A 19,542-nucleotide genomic window follows, 5' to 3' on the forward strand; every position below is an offset into this window, starting at 1 on the left:
TACTTCCTGTCACAATTTTGTCATACCTGTATGACACAAAGCCTGGGATATTGTGACGATTGGGTAATACTGGGCACTTTTACTTTTCAAGTCTACAAAACCTGGATACTTGTGCTTACCTTGCAGTGCAGGTCTCCTAACAGCGAATGGAGCTGTCATATCTCTTCTCGCACACTCTAGGCTAATCTGACCCTCCTCAGACCCTGACATGAGTTGTCCAGCATCGACTGCCTCTACCACTGTACCCATGGCCTCCTGTTCATCATGTATAATCCTCATGGCTTTTTCTGCATTTACTTTTCAATTCTCAGAAAATTAAGCAGTCCATGTCCGCATGCAGCAAGACCTGGACAACCTCAGGCTTGGGCTGATAAGTGGCAAGTAACATTCACGCTACACAAGTGCCAGGCAATGACTATCTCCAACAAGTGAGAGTTGAACCACCTCCCCTTGATATTCAATGGTATTACCTCCACCATCAACATCCTGGGGGGTCACCATTGACCAGAAACTTAACTGGACCAGCCACATAAATACCGTGGCAACAAGAGCAGCTCAGAGGCGAGTGTCTCGCCTCCTGACTCCCCAAAGCCTTTTCATCATCTACAAGGCTGTATATACAGTAAACAACAACGCTTTAATTTTTTTTTAAATCCTTACATTTTGAAACTAAGTCGGCAATGACAACAATTTAGAACAAGACATGGCAATTTTTTTGGAAAACCATCATTTGTCATTTGCATTCCATTTTCTCCACAGAAGCAACTACAAGTATAACATTTCCTAGATTTTTGTCGGCTAAACTCGTCAATGATTTTTGAGAAGTCAAGTCCTCTCAGTACTTCGCTCTCTATGCTCAGGATTGAAACACTATTAAGTCGATCTTGTCCCATTCGGCTCCTGACCTCATCTTTGATGCGTTTTTAGTTTAAGAAGGACCCCACTCACCACTGCAATTTGATACCATCATTGACAGATATATCCGAAGAGCTATTTCAATGTTAGAAAAGGTTTGGGTGTGGGCATGTGTATGGAGGAATTGCTACATTCTCAGCTCTGCTGACTTGGTTTGTTTGACACAAAATGAGGTTTGAAGTTCTGTTGAGGATGCCACCAAGCTAGAAAACTGGATGAATTCACTTTCAATGATAGGTTCAAAATCTTTGGGATAGGAGCGGGCAAGATTTGCTGCGGCTTACTTGATCTCATGAGTCGAGAGAGCGGCTAGCTTGGACAGGAATCCAAATTTACAGTTGATTTCCTTGTATGCTTCAAGATGGTGTTTCAAGGTACTGATTAGTTGGTCGATGATGACGAAGAACACTTAATTTTATCTTTGGATGACAGCATAGTGTTTTCAGCATCGTCATAGCGGCGGTTGCGTACCCGGACATGCCTCTGAGCTGAATTGTACTCAGGCCACGCAGTTTAATCCCTGGGTCTTCTATGTCCTCAAACTCTGTCCGCTGGGTCTTGACAAAATCGACAAAGGACTTGAGTAAGGACACCATGACATTCAGTTTCTTGAAGCGAGAGATTGGTCAGGTGACCAATGAGAATGAGGATAGCTGAATCCAATTCGCCTAGTTTGTCAAGGATCAACTGAGCTTCATTTCGGCATTCAACTTTCTGTTCCACGTCAGTTGCCAGGGATTCCAACATATGGGAGTGTAACCTTTTGAGCAGGGCTGACACTGCTTCATACTTTGCTGACCATTGAGTAGCAGAAAGCTGTTTGATGACAGACTGCCTTAAAGGCTTTAGTTTTTCATAAAGCAGTCGCCAGCGATACGTCGATGCAGAGAGAAAAGTGTGCAACTTTGTACAATGTCTCAAAATCTGACGATCACTGGGCTGCATTCGGACTCTCTTTTTCCCCACAAGGTTGAGTGAGTGCACTGCGCATAGTATAAACATCGCATATGGGCAGTTGGTGTGCGACCATGCTCAGCACTCAGCATATCATGATGGTGAATGCCCGGTATCCTGGCAGCAGTTATGATGCTTTTATTCGCCATCAGTCTGCTGTTCACTCAGTCTTTAAGCCACCAAGACAAGCCAGAGGATGGCTACTAGGTAACAATGGTGTTCCTTGGCTACCTGGCTCATGACTCCACTGTGCAACCTAACCACACGTGGCCAACATGCATACAATGAGAACCATGCTGCCACACAAAACATCATAGAGCAGACCTTTGGGGTGCTGAAGCAATGGTTCCGCTGCCTGGACCGCCCTGGAGGAACTCTGCAGTATTCATCAGGGTCCGTCTTGAGATTCATCATGGTCTGCTGCATGCTCCACAACCTCGCCATCATGAGGGCACAACCCTTTCCACGAGGCATACGATGACCAGCTGAGGAGGAGGAAGCGGAAGGGAGAAGGCAACCCAAACAACCCTTTTCTATCACAGCTGCCCATGATCGACTCATCCAACAGCGGTTCCAGTGAACGCAACCTCAATTTCACATTTACCAATAGTCCTACACCTTGCCAGCCCTTTAACGTGGACCATTGCAGCATCCTCTTGACCACAATGTTGAATTGAAAGCCACCACAAAACAAACATTCCAAAACAACTTTATACATCAATCCATCCATTATCACATTAAAAAAGGCACTCTTGTGCATTCCCTTAGTGCCATTTGAATCCATGCCCAATTTTTGGGTTTGCCGGATTTCGTACCACACGAAATCCGGCACTGATTCGGTCGAGGATTCCAGATTTCAAACTATTGATTTTCTTGTCTGAAATCTGGAAAAAACGGAATTGATTCAGTCCCGAGAATTCTAAATTTTGAATGTTGTATCTGCAATCTCTGTCCAGTTTTTCATTGAAGAAAGGCATTGTTGCTCTGCAATTTTACACCCAGACACTCTGGGGTAAAAATTGCCCACCACCCGAAACGGGGCGTACCCTCAGTTTTTTAAAGTTTTTCTCCGCCACGACACATGCGGTGGAGATGCTATCGATATTCGGCACTTTGTAGGTTTTTTTGGCTCGGGGCGGAAGCGCCTTTGCAGCAGATCCGCCGCCCTAGCCAGCCATCAGCACCGTGCTGACATGTCGCAATGTCTCCACTTCACGTCAGTTAAAGGGGAGAGCCGCTGCAAGCTCTGCATACTTTTAAGTTAGGTCCACTGGGTCACCAGGGAGGGTTTCGGCTGGGCCAGTGACCTGACACGCAAAAGGAGGTGCCAGGCTGCCTATTGGCTGAACCCGGGGGTCATAATTGTCGGGCTGACCTGGCAATCAGCCAACCAAAAATAAAAAACATGACAGTCACAGCAATGTGCCCTTCCCTTTAAGGGCAGCCGAGCCGCCATGTTAGAGAGACTGCACCGACACAAAAAGCTGTCGGGGGCACCAACCAGTGGCGGAGCCGCTGCAACGGGGCAATACTGGAAAAGGGGCAATTTTGCGAGGGGGGTCCTTGCCAGTCGGTAAGGGGTCGGCACGTGCACTCCGTGGCGGGAAAACGGACGGAGCGGTCCCAGGCACCATTCCAAAACTCAAGGGCAATTTACAAAATGGTGGCCCTTCCACGGAGAGTTGGCGGCCATTCCGCCCCCCTCCCCCCCGGGGCCGCCGACTTCAGACAGCCAGAGGCCTTGCCAGGATGAACAATTTCAGCCTCTCTATCTTGCTAATGTTTTAAAATCTTGCTTTTTTTTCCACTTTGTTTCAGATTCTCTGATTACAGCCATTTACAGTGACATTTCTGAGGCAAAGGAGAAACTAGATGTGCCAGAACATCAGTGTATGAAGGATGACAACTTCTTCAGATCAATTGAGACCAATATAATGAATGGCCATTGACCAAAGTAGAATCCGAGTTTGTGCATCTGTGGTTTCTTGTATTGTGTTTCATGTACCTTTTTTCAGCAATTGTTTAGCTGGCATAAAATAACCAATTCTGATCCCTGACCAGATTTTCCATATGTTCTACTTCGTACAGATTTAAGCTCATCCAGAAAATGATTCATTTTTACAAAATGCACGAGGCCTGTTGTTTAAATTTTGCGAGCTATGCAGTTGCACCTTACTTGACTACTGAAATCTAGATGACTGTTGTCTGCTTTAATTTTGATTGAATTACAATTGATAAAAGAATGATCCCATAATGATAGGCTGGTAGTTACTGTGTGGCTGTAGTGGGTGACTGCTTAATGTGCCTTATGATGTCTATTAATTTAAATGAGGCATAAATTGTTTTTTTTAAATGGGTTAATCCCACTGTTAATGGAGAGGACCGAGGAATGTCATACAGGCATGTTAAGAATTTGTTTACTAATATCCTTGAACAGCAATTTTTAGCCTAACATCTGTTGTTACTAACATCTGTTGTTCAGTCAGGAAGAACAAACCCTCTAAACTGTTTGTTATTTGAGGGTTGTGTCATAAATGTTTATCCCCAATCTGTGATACAAGCCTGTTTTTTTTTTTCTCTTCTAAAGACAGAGAATTTGCACAGGAATTTGATTCCATATATGCTGGCAGCCTTCTGGTACCTCACCCAAGTGGGTATTTTTCAGTTATGAGCCTAGAAAGTGAATATTAGCAATTTTTTCAACCTTATAGTGTACATTACAACTGAATTTGATCCTATCTATAAACCTGCAGTCCCTAGCAGGTGTCACTGGATCGTGATTGGGAAAAATGCTTCCATTATTGCCACAGCTGAGATAGGTAAACTCGGCACAGTCTACGGATTGAACCTGGGCCATTCCTGGCCTAAAGTGTGTGCCTGAGTTGTATGATGTATTCAACCAATGAATCAACAATAACCAGCTTCCTGTTCCTATAAATTATGGCATCCATACACTGATGGACTGACTGGCACCAGGCCATGATCTGCTGGGGGGAAAAGATATTAGGGATGATCTCCCTTTTAAACCTATTGGATATCTGAAGCATTCTATTGTATCCTTGTGGCCAGCTATTTTCCACAAAGTATGCAAGGATCTGAGCTAGCCTAGAGTGTCAGTTTGTTTTTCCAACACAGGGTAAATCTTGCAAGCAAATCTTGCTCTCCAGTAGCCCATTACAGGGCAGTTGGTACCAACTTTGTTTTCTTCAGTTTCTTTAGAAATTTTTTCCATCATCATAAACAACACGTAATATCTTTTTCATTTTGTTCATCTTTTTAACTTGCTCTCCACCATTTAAAAAAAAAAATACCATGGCAGTTACTTTCACTGGCTTCAAGCACTGCATAGTTTACTGTAGCAGATGGCAACAGTTGTTTAAGCAGTAGATGAATCCCTGTAATATCTCTGTGGGCTTTTATGTCTACCCCCGATGGTACTGCATATTGGCGGCATATACATCCCAATACTGTGATGCACAGCAATAGTAAAATCAGTCATTGTTGCTCCACTTATTGTATCAGTCATATTTTTTGACCTGAAAGGCACCACTGTTGAGATCAGGCATCATAAAAGGAAAGCCATACCTTTTGGCACAGTACTTGATGGGGTCGTGTGCATCAGCATTTGGTGGACTATGGTTTGTACAATTGTCTGTAATCTGAGACCAATCTAATTGGTATTGAGACTTGTGTCTCAGTCACCAATCCTGATTGACATAGATTGAGAGAAATTGGCTGAAATCGTTATACAATTAGTTGCTGCCTTTGCACCATGAAGGAACATCCTATTACTGTTCGATACCAAGGCATTTCACAAGGAATAGCATCTTTTCAGCCTTGGAGAATACCCAGAGGGCAGGCACCATTTGCGAAGAAGGCTAGTGATTTTCCTGTCGCATCAATAGGTCCATCTCTGCCCTACACTGTTCACGGTAGGGTTTGAGCGCTATAGATATCACCACTGAATACTAATTATTGTCATTACCACAGGATAAGAGAAGTTTTCATTGGCTGTAGATGCCCTTTTGGACACCAACTGTGCCAAGGATGGAGTTTGGAGTAGATTGCATCCCCAATTGCTTTTTATGGATCCATGTCACTACCAGTTATTTCTCTAGCGCCGTTTGGTATTTTCCTTCCTTCCTCTGGTGCTTGTGCAGCTGATCCTTAGCAACTGCGCAGAAGTTAGGTTGGTCACAAGAGGATCTGTGATGTCATGTCAAAAAAACATCTTAAAGGGGGAATTGTCACTTGTGTATTTTTCCTCCAGCAGAATGTGCCTATACAGCCCACATGTGACATGGTCCTTAGAACAAATGGCATTCTACAAAGTAATTTCACTTTTGTATTTATAGTGCAGTAGGAAAGGGATTATATAGAATATAGAAAATTGTAGGAGAGGTTAAGGGGCTTCAATGAAATCTCAATCTAATAAATTAAACTGCCTATGCTTGCATAATTTATGGCCTCTGTTGTACTCTTATGTCTTTGTTGTGTTTAACTATGCAAAAACAAAGTAATCCATTATACTTTTAATTCAAAAAAGTTACAAAGTATTCTACCCATTAGGAGAAAATATTGCAGTTAAGAAAAATAATGAACAGATTTTAAAAATAATTGAATGTGGGCTACTTAACATTGTGCTTTAAGCTGTTTGAGATTTCTGTGATTGTACTAAAAGCATAGCAGCCTGCAGTGCCAGGGACAATTTTAATACATCCATAGAACACTGATGAGTGGAAACAGGATTTAATATTTTCAATATGAAGTGGCCCCCTTTTTGTTTTTCTTGCGCCTCATGTCCACCCCACCATGTTTATCACAAGCAATTAAGATTCACCTAACTTTCCTTCCCAATATACATTTCTCCATTGTTACTTTTACATCTGGAAAAATAATATAAAGTCAGGGTTGCCTGTGTTAGAGAAAATATTTTGCTTAAATGTTACTATTTGTTGTTTCCCTTGGATATGCATTGTGTGGAATGTTAAACAAATATTATGCTAATATAAGAAGCCATAGTGAAAACCCGTTTATATACGTCATTTATTTAAAATTGAGACCAAATGGGTTGCATGTATTTTTCTGGTATAATTCCCTTTTGATTTCTTAAATGGAAATTTTAATATATGGAACTTGACACATTTGTTTTCTTACTGTACTGTTCAATCCTGGCTGCCATGATTTTAATTTCTAAATTTTATGTGGTTTACCCTGACCAACTTTAAATTTTTAGAAAGTTGATTAATTTACAGCCTCCTATAAGCTTGTCCAGTACAGAATAAAGATCAAACTTGATTTGTCTTCTGGAAATATATGTTCAAAGAATTCCATCATTGAGTAACTGCCCACTTGGCTATACAAAGACTGATGAGCAATGTGGGAAAGATTCATCCCAAACTTTAACAACGTCAGTCAGTTGTTCAGAATTTAAGTGTAAATCTTCGAACACCATTGATAAAACTGCAAGTTTGTGTTTGCATTACTGTAAGTTGGCCCTCTTCTGGTTTTAACAGAGGTGGCTTGTGGGACAGGCGACCAATCCACTGTCAAGTAGCGGGTAGGTCAGTAAAACCGTTCAAGTACATTTTTATGTTTAAACTACCAGTGCTTGGTAATTCCGGCAGGGCCGAGTCCATGCGGTCATCTCCGACTTGTCCCACATGCACCCCCACTACACATTCCCAATTCTTCTCTTTATCCTGCCATCTCCGACTCTTCCCCACTACCCACAGCCATCTCCGACTTCCACCCCGCCATCTCCGACTCCCCGCCACCTCTGACTCCGCCGCCCCTTTCCCGTCCCCTTCCTGACCTTTCCAGCTTCCCCTCCCGCCCACCATCTCCGATTCCTGACACCTCCCCACACCATGTCCCACCGCCCCCCCCCCCCCCCCCCCCACAACCATGTCTCCCACCCCCATCAAATCCGATTCCCTCTTTCCCTCCAACGCCTCTCGCCCCTCTTCAAGGCCCGCTTAATATTATCGCTCTTGTCACTGACTCCCTACCAAAGAAAGTGTGTCTTTGATCCAGGATTTTTTTAAATCCTGTATCAAAAGTCCAATTAAACATTCCCCATTGCAATGGAAATGGCCCCATTATTCATGTCTATTCTCATAACTATAGTTTCCTATTCTTGACATTCTATGCTGTACAGCTTTAATGTTCTTTTTATAATGGGCACTGAAAACTGCACGCAGTGCCGATGACTAACCACCATCATAGGCAGTCCCTCGAAGTCGAGGATGACTTGTTTCCACATTAGAAATTAGTTCTCGGGTGACTGAAGAGTCCAATGCGGGACTTAGTCTCTGTCACAGGTGGGGCAAACGGTGGTTGAAGGAACAGGTTGCCACGTGCTCCTTCCACTGTCAACGCTTGGCCTCAGCTTGCTCTCGACTATTATGCTCATAATAAAGGATGAAACTGAGTACTGTATGCAATGAGTAAGTGTGACCTTGGCTCTTTTTAATTAGACTCCAGAGTGCAGGTATAGCGTGGGAGGCCTGCTTACATATGGTGCTCCCAAGGGATGCTGGGATCCCTTGGGACTCCAACAGGTAGGCCCCCTGGTGGTGGTGTGATACAGGTTGCCAAGGGTTACATACATAACATTACACCCTCGTAAAGTCAATATTACACTTATTTACAGGGTGAGATAATCTGGGGCTTTTTGCTCCCTTGTCAATCATCTCGGTACAACTGCAACTGTGGGTGAATTGGTTTGTTCTTCATTGGGCTGCTGGGCAGCTGGCCTTGCCGGGCTGCTGGGGATGGTGAGTTCGGCTTTGTGGTCAACCGTGATAGAAACATAGAAAATAGGTGCAGGAATAGGCCATTCGACCCTTTGAGCCTGCACCACCATTCAATATGATCATGGCTGATCATGCAACTTCAGTACCCCATTCCTGCTTTCTCTCCATACACCTTGATCCCTTTAGCCATAAGGGCCACATTTAACTCCCTTTTGAATATATATAATGAACTGGCCTCAACCACTTTCTGTGGTAGAGAATTCCACAGGTTCACAATTCTCTGAGTGAAGAAGTTTCTCCTCATCTTGATCCTAAATGGCTTACCCCTTATCCTTAGACTGTGATCCCTGGTTCTGGACTTCCCTAACATCGGGGATGTTCTTCCAGTATCTAATCTGTCCAATCCCGTCAGAATTTTATGTTTCTATGAGATCCCCTCTCATTCTAAATTCCAGTGAATACAAGCCCAGTCGACCCAGTCTTTCTTCAGATGTCAGTCCCACCACCCTGGGAATCAGTATGGTGAACCTTCACTGCACTCCCCCCAATAGCAAGAATGTCCTTCCTCAGATTAGGAGACCAAGACTGTACACAATATTCAATGTGTGGCCTCACCAAGGCCCTGTACAACTGCAGTAAGACCTCCCTGCTCCTATGCTCAAAACCTCTTGCTATGAAGGCCAACATGCCATTTACCTTCTTCACCACCTGCTGTACCTGCATACCAACTTTCAATGACTGATGTACCATGACACCCAGATCTTGTTGCACCTCCCCTTTTCCTAATCTGTCACCATTCAGATAATATTCTGCCTTCCTGTTTTGCCACCAAAGTGGATAACATTATTTATCCACATTATACTGCATCTGCCATGCATTTGCCCACTCACCTAACCTCTCCAAGTCACCCTGCAACCTCTTGGCACTCTCCTCACAGCTTAGTGTCATCTGCGAACTTGGAAGTATTACATTCAATTCCTTCGTCTAAATTATTACTGTATGTTGTAAATAGCTAGGGTCCCTTGCGGTACCCCACTAGTCACTGCCTGCCATTCTAAAAAGGACCCGTTTATGCCTACTCTTCCTGTCTGCCAACCAGTTCTCTATCCATGTCAATATATTACCCCCAATACCATGTACTTTAATTTTGCACAATAATCTCTTGTGTGGGACCTTGTCAAAAGCCTTTTGAAAGTCCAAATACACCACATCCACTGGTTTTCCCTTGTCTACTCTACTAGTTACATCCTCAAAAAATTCTAGAAGGTTTGTCGAGCATGATTTCCCTTTCATAAATCCATGCTGACTTGGACCGATCCTGTCACGGCTGTCCAAATATGCTGCTATTACATCTTTAATAATTGATTCCAACATTTTCCCCACTACCGATGTCAGACTAACCGGTCTATAATTCCCTGTTTTCTCTCTCCTTTTTTAAAAAGTGGTGTTACATTAGCTACCCTCCAATCCATAAGAACTAATCCAGAGTCGAAAGAATGTTGGAAAATGATCACCAATGTATCCACTATTTCTAGGGCCACTTCCTTAAGTACTCTGGATGCAGACTATCAGACCCTGGGGATTTATCGGCCTTCAAATCCCATCAATTTCCCCAACACAATTTCCTGACTAATAAGGATTTCCTTCAGTTCCTTCTCGCTAGATCCTCGGTCCCCTAGTATTTCCGGAAGATTATTTGGCTCTGTCTTCACGAAGGAAGGCACACAGTATTTGTTCAATTAGTCTGCCATTTCTTTGTTCCCCATTCTAAATTCACCTGATTCTGACTGCAAGGGACCTACACTTGTCTTCACTAATCTTTTTCTCCTCACAAATCTATAGAAGCTTCTGCAGTCAGTTTTTATATTCCCTGCAAGCTTACTCTCATACTCTATTTCTCCTCCTAATTAAACCCTTTGTCCTCCTCTGCTGAATTCTAAATTTCTCCCAGTCCTCAGGTTTGCTGCTTTGTCTGGCCAATTTATATGCCTCTTCCTTGGATTTAACGCTATCCCTAATTTCCCTTGTTAGCCACGGTTGAGCCACCTTTCCCGTTTTATTTTTACCCCAGACAGGGATGTACAATTGTTGAAGTTCATCCATGTGATCTTTAAATGTCTGCCATTGCCTATCCACCGTCAACCCTTTGAGTATCATTCGCCAGTCTATCCTAGCTAATTCACGTGATGTCGGTTGCCACGTGTGTGTGTGTGTGTGTGTGTTGGAGGGTCAAAGTTGGTGGTGTCCTCTTCGGGTTGGTCGTAGCTGTTCGTGAACCGCAATTTGGTTTGGTCCAAATGCTTTCTGCACGTTAGTTCATTGGCCAATTTGACCTGACACACCCTACTCCCTTCTTTGGCTATGACCATGCCAGTAAGCCAGCTGGTACCATATTCATAATTGAGTACAAACACAGGGTCATTGACCTCAATAGCGCGTGACAAGTTTGCGCGATCATGGTACATGCTTCGTTGATGCTACCTGCCCTCGATGTGATCATGGAGATCAGGGTGGACAAGAGAGAGCCTTGTTTTGAGCGTCCTTTTCATGAGCAGCTTGGCTGGGGGAACACTGGTGAGCGAGTGACGTCTGGTGCAGTAGCTGAGCAGGACTCGGGACAGTCGGGTCTGCAGGGAGCCTTCCGAGACACGTTTCAAGCTTTGCTTGATGGTTTGAACTGTCTGTTCTGCCTGGCCAGTGGATGCGGGTGTGAACGAGGCAGATGTGATGTGCTTGATCCCATTGTGGGTCATGAATTCCTTGAATGCAGCACTGGTGAAACACGGCCCATTGTCGCTGACAAGTTCATCAGGCAGGACGTGTGTGGCAAACATGGCTTGTAGGCTTTCGATGGTGGCGGTGGACGTGCTTACAGACATTATTACACATTCAATCCATTTTGAATAAGCATTCACAACAACCAAGAACATTTTGCCTAGAAATGGGCCCGCAAAGTCAACGTGGATCCTAGACCACGGTTTGGAGGGCCACGACCCTCCAAACTTAGCGGTGTCTTTCTAGGTGCATTGCTCAGTTGAGAGCAAGTGTTGCACTGGCGCACGCATGACTCTAAATCTGAGTCGATGCCAGGCCACCACACATAGGATCTGGCTATGGCTTTCATCGTTACAATGCCTGTGTAGGTGCTCTGTAGGTTGCGTATGAACGTTTCTCTGCCTTTCTTGGGCAAGACCACGCGATTACCCCACAAAAGACAGTCCACCTGTAAGGACATTTGGTCTTTGTGCCTGTGGAACAGCTTAATCTCTTCCTGCATCTCCGCTGGGGAGCTGGACCAGCTCCCATGGAGGACAATTTTTTACCAGGGACAGTAAAGGATCCTGGCTGGTCCAGGTCCTGATCTGACGGGCCGTAACGGGTGACTTTTCGTTTTCGAATGCATCCATCACCATGAGCAAGTCTGCAGGCTGTGCCATTTCCACCCCGGTGGTGGGCAATGGTCGCCGACTGAGCGCATCAGCGCAATTCTCTGTGCCCGGTCTGTGGTGGATTACATAGGTGTATGCCAACAGCGTGAGTGCCCATCTTTGGATGTGGGCAGAGGCATTGGTGTTAATCCCTTTGCTCTCTGAGAATAGCAATATGAGTGGCTTATGGTCAGTTTTTAGCTCAAACTTGAGACCAAACAAATACTGGTGCATTTTTTTCACCTCAAACACACGCCAGAGCTTCTTTTTCAATCCTGCTGTAGGCCCTTTCGACCTTGGACAGACTCCTGGATGCATAGGCGACCGGTTGCAAAATCCCCGATTCGTTAGCCTGTTGTAACACACACCCGACACCGTATGACGACACATCGCAAGCTAGCACTAATCGTTTACATGGGTTATACTGAACAAGCAGTTTGTTTGAACATAACAGATTTCTGGCTTTCTCAAAGACAGCCTCTTGTGAATTCCCCCATACCCAGTTGTCTCCCTTGCACAGTAGCAAATGTAGGGGTTCTAGCAAGGTGTTTAACCCGGGTAGGAAATTACCAAAAGAGTAGAGGAGTCCCAGGAACGACCGCAGCTCTGTCACATTCTGTGGTCTCGGTGCATTCTTGATGGCCTCCGTCTTGACGTCGGTGGGTCTGATGCCGTCTGCTGCGATTCTCCTTTTCAAGAACTCGACCTCTGGCGCCAAGAAAACACACTTCGAGCATTTCAACCTGAGTCCCACGCGATCTAGCTGACTTAGAACGTCTTCCAGATTCTTCAAGTGTTCGATGGTGCCCCAGACCTGTGACCAGTATGTCGTCCTGGAAAACCATGGTGCGTGGAACCGACTTTAGCAGGCTCTCTATGTTCCGTTGGAAAATTGCCGTCGCCGAACGAATCCCGAATGGGCATCTGTTATAAATGAACAGACCTTTGTGCGTGTTGATGCAGGTGAGGCCTTGCGAAGATTCCTCCAGCTCCTGTGTCATGTAGGCCGAGGTTAGGTCCAACTTGGTGAACGTCTTTCCTCCAGCCAGGGTCGCAAATAGGTCGTCTGCCTTGGGTAGCGGGTACTGGTCCTGTAGTGAAAAACGGTTAATCGTTACTTTATAATCCCCACAAATTCTGACTGTGCCGTCACCTTTGAGTACCAGGACAATCGGACTGGCCCACTCATTAAATTCCGCCGGCGGGATGATGCCTTCTCACTGCAGCCTGTCCAGCTCAATTTCCACTTTCTCTCGCATCATATACAGTACCGCCCGTGCCTTGTGGTGGATGGGTGGTGTACTGGGAAAGCCACCGAGAAACTTCCAATGCCTGGCTCGAACAACGATGGGAATCTGCTCAGAACCTGGGCACATGAGGCGTCATCGATGGACGAAAGTGCTCGGATGTCGTCCCAGTTCCAGCGGATTTTTCCCAGCCAGCTTCTGCCGAACAGTGTGGAGCCATCCTCTGGCACGGTCCATAGTGGGAGTTTGTGCACTGCTCCATCATAGGAGACTTTTATTTCTGCGCTGCGAATTACAGGGATCAGCTCTTTGGTGTAAGTTCTTAGCTTGGTGTGAATGGGGCTAAGCTTGGGCCTGTGTGCCTCGTTGCACCACAGCCTGTCGAAGGCCTTTTTGCTCATTATGGACTGAATCGCACCCGTGTCCAGTTCAATGGATACTGGAATTCCGTTCAGTTCAACTTTTAACATAATCGGTGGACATTTCATGGTGAAGGTGTGTACCCCATACACTTCTGCCTCCTCGGTTCGAGTCTCTAGTTCAGCCTGATCCACCATGGATCAATCTTTCTCTGCAACGCGGTGGTTTGCAGGGTTTGCAACTCACCTCCAAATTCGCTGGAGGTGTCCCATTGTTCTGCAGCCGTTGCACGTATAGTGTTTGAAGCGGCATTTATGGGCCCGATGATCACCTCCACAATGCCAACAAGGTGTTAACTGCCTCACATTAATGATTGATGGCAGACTCTGGGTCATCTGAGGTCATGCAGCAGCCGGTGTGTACGTTCTGCCATGCATATTCCTGCTTGCACAGTACTAGCCGAAACCTCTTTGTGCTGCGAAATTTGTTTGGTGTTATTGCTGGTGGACTTAAATGCCTGGGCTATCTTTATGGCTTTGCTCAGATTCAGTGTTTCAACAGTCAATAGTTTGCAAAGGATTATTGCCAAGCACAAAAAAGTCTCTTAGCGTTTGTTCAAGGAATCCATCAAATTCGCTATGTCCTGCAAGGCGCCTTAGTTCAGCGACGTAGCTCGCCACTTCCTGGCCCTCCGACCGTTGACGCGTGTAGAACCGATATCTCGCCATCAAAACGCTTTCCTACGGATTTAGGTGCTCCCGGACCAGTGTACACAATTCTTCATAGGATTTGGTTGTTGGTTTCACCAGAGCTAGCAGATTCTTCATGAGGCCATAGGTTGTTGCCCCACAGATGGTAAGGAGGATCGCCCTTCGTTTGGCAGTGTTCTCGTGCCCTTCCAGCTCGTTGGCCACGAAGTATTGGTCGAGTCTCTCCACGAAGGCCTCCCAATCATCCCCTTCTGAGAACTTCGCCAGGATACCAACAGTTCTTTGCATTTTCGCGTGGTTGTTCGTTAACTCATCGCCAATTATTATGCTCATAATAAAGGATGAAACTGAGTACTGTATGCAATGATTAAATGTGACCTTGGCTCCATTAATTGAAGTCCAGAGTTCTGGTACAGCGTGGGAGGCCTGCTTATATACAGTGCTCCCAAATGATGCTGGGATCCCTTGGGACTCTGCTGGTGGTGTGATACAGGTTGCCAAGGGTTACATACATAACATCGACGAAGAGATTCGAGGTGTTCAGTGCCTTCCCGGATGTTTTTCCTCCACGTTGGGTGGTCTTGGCCAGGGATTCTCAGGTATCGGTGCGGATGTTACATTTTTTCAAGGAGGCTTTGAAGGTGTCCTTAAAGCATTTCCTCTGCCCACCTAGGGCTCGCTTGCCGTGTCGGAGCTCCGAGTAGAGCGCTTGTTTTGGGATTCTCGTGTCAGGTATGCAGATGAAGTGGCCCGTACATAGTCCATATCACTGAGCCATATAGGAGGGTGGGTATCACCACTGCTCTGTAGACCATGAGCTTGGTGCTGGGTTTGAAGTCCTGATCTTCAAACATTCTCTTCCGAAGGCTGCACTGGCACACTGAAGGCACTGTTGGACCTCGTCGTCGATGTCTGCCCTTGTTGCCGTAGGCTCCTGAGGTATGGAAAATGGTCTACATTGTCCAAGGCCTCGTCGTGGATTTTGATAACCAGGGGATAGTACTATATGGAGGGAGCAGGTTGGTATAGGACCTTTGTCTTACGGATGTTTAGTGTAAGGCCCATGCTCTCGTATGCCTCGGTAAAGGTGTTGGCGATGGCTTGGAGTTCGGCCTCCGAGTGTGTGCAGATGCAGGCAGCGTCTGCGTACTGTAATTCGATGATGGAGGATGGAACGATCTTGGATCTGGCCTGGAGGTGGCGGAGGTTGAACAGATTCCTGTTTGTCCTGTAATTTAGCTCCACTCCAGTGGGGAGCTTGCTGAGGGTGAGATGAAGCATTGCAGCAAGGAAGATCGAGAAGAGCGTTGGTGCGATGACGCAGCTCTGCTTGATCCCAGTCCGATCGTTGAATGGGTCTGTGGTGGATCCGTTGGTCAGGATCACGGTTTGCATGTCATTGTGGAGCAGGCGGAGAATGGTGACAAACTTTTCAGGGCAGCCGAATCTGAGGAGGACGCTCCATAATCCCTCACGGAGCATCCTCCTCAGGCATATGGTAACTGAGCTTGCTCTTGTTTACCAAAGTTCCCACTGGTTAAACTTTTGTGCCCTTTATATTTCTTAAATGGAATTCTTACTGGGTATTTTTATATTGCAATTGCTGTAATGTGCAATTCAATGATTTAAGTTTATCTTTTAGCAGAGTTTGCTCCCACCATCTTACTTAACATGAAATGTGTTAAACATGGGGAAATCTGAATTTCTTTTCCATCCGTTGAGCTGTGTATGTTAACTCTTTCTGAATGAAGAAATAAGCTGTGAAGTTTTGTTATACTGAGAATGCTCGAGATATTAAAAAGAAAAAGCAAGACTTGGATATTTATATAGCACCTTTCATGACCACCAAACATCTCAAAGCACTTTACAGCCAATGAAGTACTTTTGGAGTGTAATGTAACAAATGCAGCAGCCAATTTGTACATAAATAAGCTCCCACAATGTGATGATTGACCAGATAATGGGACGGATTTTCGGCCTTTGGGGTTTTTTTGCCGAAAACGGTAGCGATACATTAAACTTACCATTTTCGCTGCGCTACCGTTTTTAGCCCGAACTTTCGGCCTTTACGTCTGCGCCAGGGTGCTAAGGGAGCCGTTGCACAAGCAGTCATGACGCAAACCGCAAATTTCAGCAACTTTAGTCCGGGGCCGGGAGCGCTGCGAGAGAGGCCTTGGGAGGGGGGGAAAAACAAAACAAAAAAATTCCAAAAAATATTCCAAAAACATTTACAAGACCCTTATCTATTGAATCGCTGCAAAAAAATTAAAAAATAAAATCTATAACTTACCTTTTTTGCAACCGGGTTTTCGTCGCAGAGGGTCAAATCGCGGCGAAAACCTCGCAAAAAAATGGCCCATTCTGTTTTTTGAGGGTTAAATATTGGCCAGATGCCAGGGATAACTCCCCTGCTTTTCTTTGAAATAGTGCCATGGGATCTTTTACGTCCACTTGAGAGAGCAGATGGGTCCTCGGTTTAACATCTCATCCGAAAGACAGCATCTCCGACAGTGCAGCACTCCCTCAGCATTGCACTGGGATGTCAGCCTAGATTTTATTTTTGGCCTCAATTCCCTGGAGTGGGACTTGAACCCACAATCTTCTGACTCAGAGGCAAGAGCACTACCCACTGAGCCACAGCTGACACTAGAAAAATTGTGTTTTACGTTTTTGAAAATAGAAGAGAATTAACATGCTTAAAATATTATTAGTTCACTGCAAGAGATGTTACAAAAGAAGCTTAATTAATATTAGATGAACAAAAAGCCACTTAAAGGTGATTGTGCAGGTATGACTGATGTACAGATTTTTACCTTTATTTTTTTGAACACACTAATGAATGGGGAAAGAAGGTGGTTCACAGACACTATTTGTGCAATTAGGCTACTGATTTTCATTTCACAGTTTGCTATCGCTCACTTTAATCACAGACTTTGTGATACTCAAAGCATAGAGCTTGTGACACAATAAACAATGGTAGCAGCTTGTTCAGCCTGGATATCATGATGTGAAATATTTTGAGCTGAAGCAGAAGTCAGTTGGTATTTAATTAATTTTAGATAAATCCTTGCTTTGCTTTACTGTGGAAGGAACATCTATGGACAGTACTTTTTGACTCTGCATTTTTATAAAGAAATTGTTATTCTTGCCTGAATTTTCCTTGATGTTTCAAAAGCTGCTTTTCTAGCCAGCTGCATGATTTTCCGGGATTAGGCTGGTTTGAAGTTGTGACCACCACTATTAGCAATGCTGTCTCTCCGAGATCCTCATTCTAATTGATGTCATCGGAGTAGCCTATCGGTCCAAAGACCCCGATTGACGTTCTAGTTGTCAACAAATTGTTGGTTTAAAAAAAATATTACATTGACTATTTTCTAAAGGGGTAGGACTTCGAACAAAATATACTCTCCCTACTAGATTTTTTTTTAACTGTCTAATAATGGATATATCTAAACTAATGAGATTTGATTTTATTGCCACATTAACCATGGTATTATAGATCTGATTTAATATAATTTTCTTTTTGTTTCCAGAATTGCTGTTCAATTACTGATATAAACGTTGTTACTGCTGGTGAGGTAACAGTTAGCACATTTCTTTTTTCCTAGAAAGTTATATTACAGGTATACGCAAGCCCAGGTTTAAGTACACAATTTTGGTGTACCTCTGTTTGCTTTATTCCTGTAACTCTAGTGTACAATTAATGATCTGACTAAAGTACACAAGGAGAAGCCATTCTTTAATTAGTCATATATTAATGCTGAGCATATCAAACATCATCCATTCACTGTCAAATTCAAAATGGACAAAGCAGCATATTTTAGAAGTCTAATTACTCATCTCAACTGGTATGACGGTATCTGTGCTAGGGAAGCAGGTTTTAAAAATCATCCAGATCTACCACTTCTAATTGCTATCTAATAATCCCTGATGGAAAGTGCATTTGTGTGGGCATTGAGTGAGGACAGGAGTATGCTTGCCTGAGAAGTCCCTCAGCTGAACAGCCTGTTAGCACTCACAATCTGGGATCACATGTAAAGAAAGGTCACTTGAATGAAGTATGAGAGGGTTGTTGGTGCATCCAACATACAACTTCTTCTGAAGAGGAGCAAAAATGTATTTTTAAAAGTATAATTGCTCTTGGGTAAAATGGAGATGTTGACTGGAAATTTCCTTGGCGTTGTTCCCGCTGCACTGCCGTAACTTTACTGGAAGTGCACATGAACCAAGTTTTCGCCACACTTCTGGTGAAGGTATGCGGTGAAGCAGGAGGAGCTCCGAAGAAATGTGAGAAGGAAAGACTTTAAGAGAAGGGAGAACCATCTGTGGTTAACTAAGGAAGTAAAAGATGGTATCAAATAAAAAAAATGGCATACAAAGTTGCCAAGAATAGTGGGAGGCCAGAGGATTGGGAATTTTAAAAAATCAGCAAAGGATAACTAAAAAAATTATAACGAGAAAGAAGATCGAGTATGAGACCCTTAACTATCTAATCGCTGCAAAGAAATTAAAAAATAAAACCTTTAACTTTTTTGCAGGTTTTCATACTTACCGCTGCTGGCAGGGCTGCACCAACAGGCTTGACCTGTTGCGATTCTTGGCGCCGCGTACGGGTTGGGAGAGAGCTGAAAGTCGATCGCAAATGCAATCGGTATCGTTGCACGTCGCCGCACCTCTCCCTTGCAGCACTTGGAAATGCCACCCCAAACAGGTACCCAAGGATCTTGCCCAGGCTTTGCGACCGGGTTTTCGCCACGGAGGATCAAATGGCGGCAAAAACCCGGTCGCAAACCTTTCGAAAATCCACCCCAAGGGTTGTCTTAAAGGAGGAGCGCAAGATGGAGAGGTTTTAGAGAGGGAATTTCAGAACTTACTGTCTCGGCAGCTGAAGGCACGGCCACCAACAGTGGAGCGATTAGAATCAGGGATGCAGGATTGCAGGAGCACAGAGATCTTGGAGGATTGTAGGGCTGGAGAAGGTTGCAGAGATAGAGAGGGGTGAAGCCATGGAGGGATTTGAAAACAAGGATGAGAATTTTAAAGTATGAGGCGTTGCTTAACTGGGAGACAATGTAGGTCAGCAAACACAAGGGTGATGGGTGAACGGACTTGGTGTGAGTTAGAATAAGGGCAGCAGAGTTTTGGATGAGCTCAAGTTTATTTAGGGTGG

At 44.6% G+C, this 19,542-nt stretch overlaps 1 protein-coding gene across 1 annotated transcript in view; it reads left to right on the forward strand.

The window, feature by feature from the left end:
- The window catches only part of rfk (riboflavin kinase), a 39,147-nt gene extending 31,965 nt beyond the window's left edge, over nt 1-7,182 (forward strand). Inside the window, exon 4 of the mRNA XM_070882786.1 lies at nt 3,688-7,182. Within this exon, the coding sequence (XP_070738887.1) occupies nt 3,688-3,818 (131 nt within the window). The 3' untranslated portion in view covers nt 3,819-7,182. The remainder of the gene's footprint in view (nt 1-3,687) is intronic.
- Nucleotides 7,183-19,542: the final 12,360 nt, after the last annotated feature.

Source organism: Pristiophorus japonicus, chromosome 1, assembly GCF_044704955.1.
Source record: "Pristiophorus japonicus isolate sPriJap1 chromosome 1, sPriJap1.hap1, whole genome shotgun sequence".
Taxonomy (NCBI): Eukaryota; Metazoa; Chordata; class Chondrichthyes; family Pristiophoridae; genus Pristiophorus; species Pristiophorus japonicus.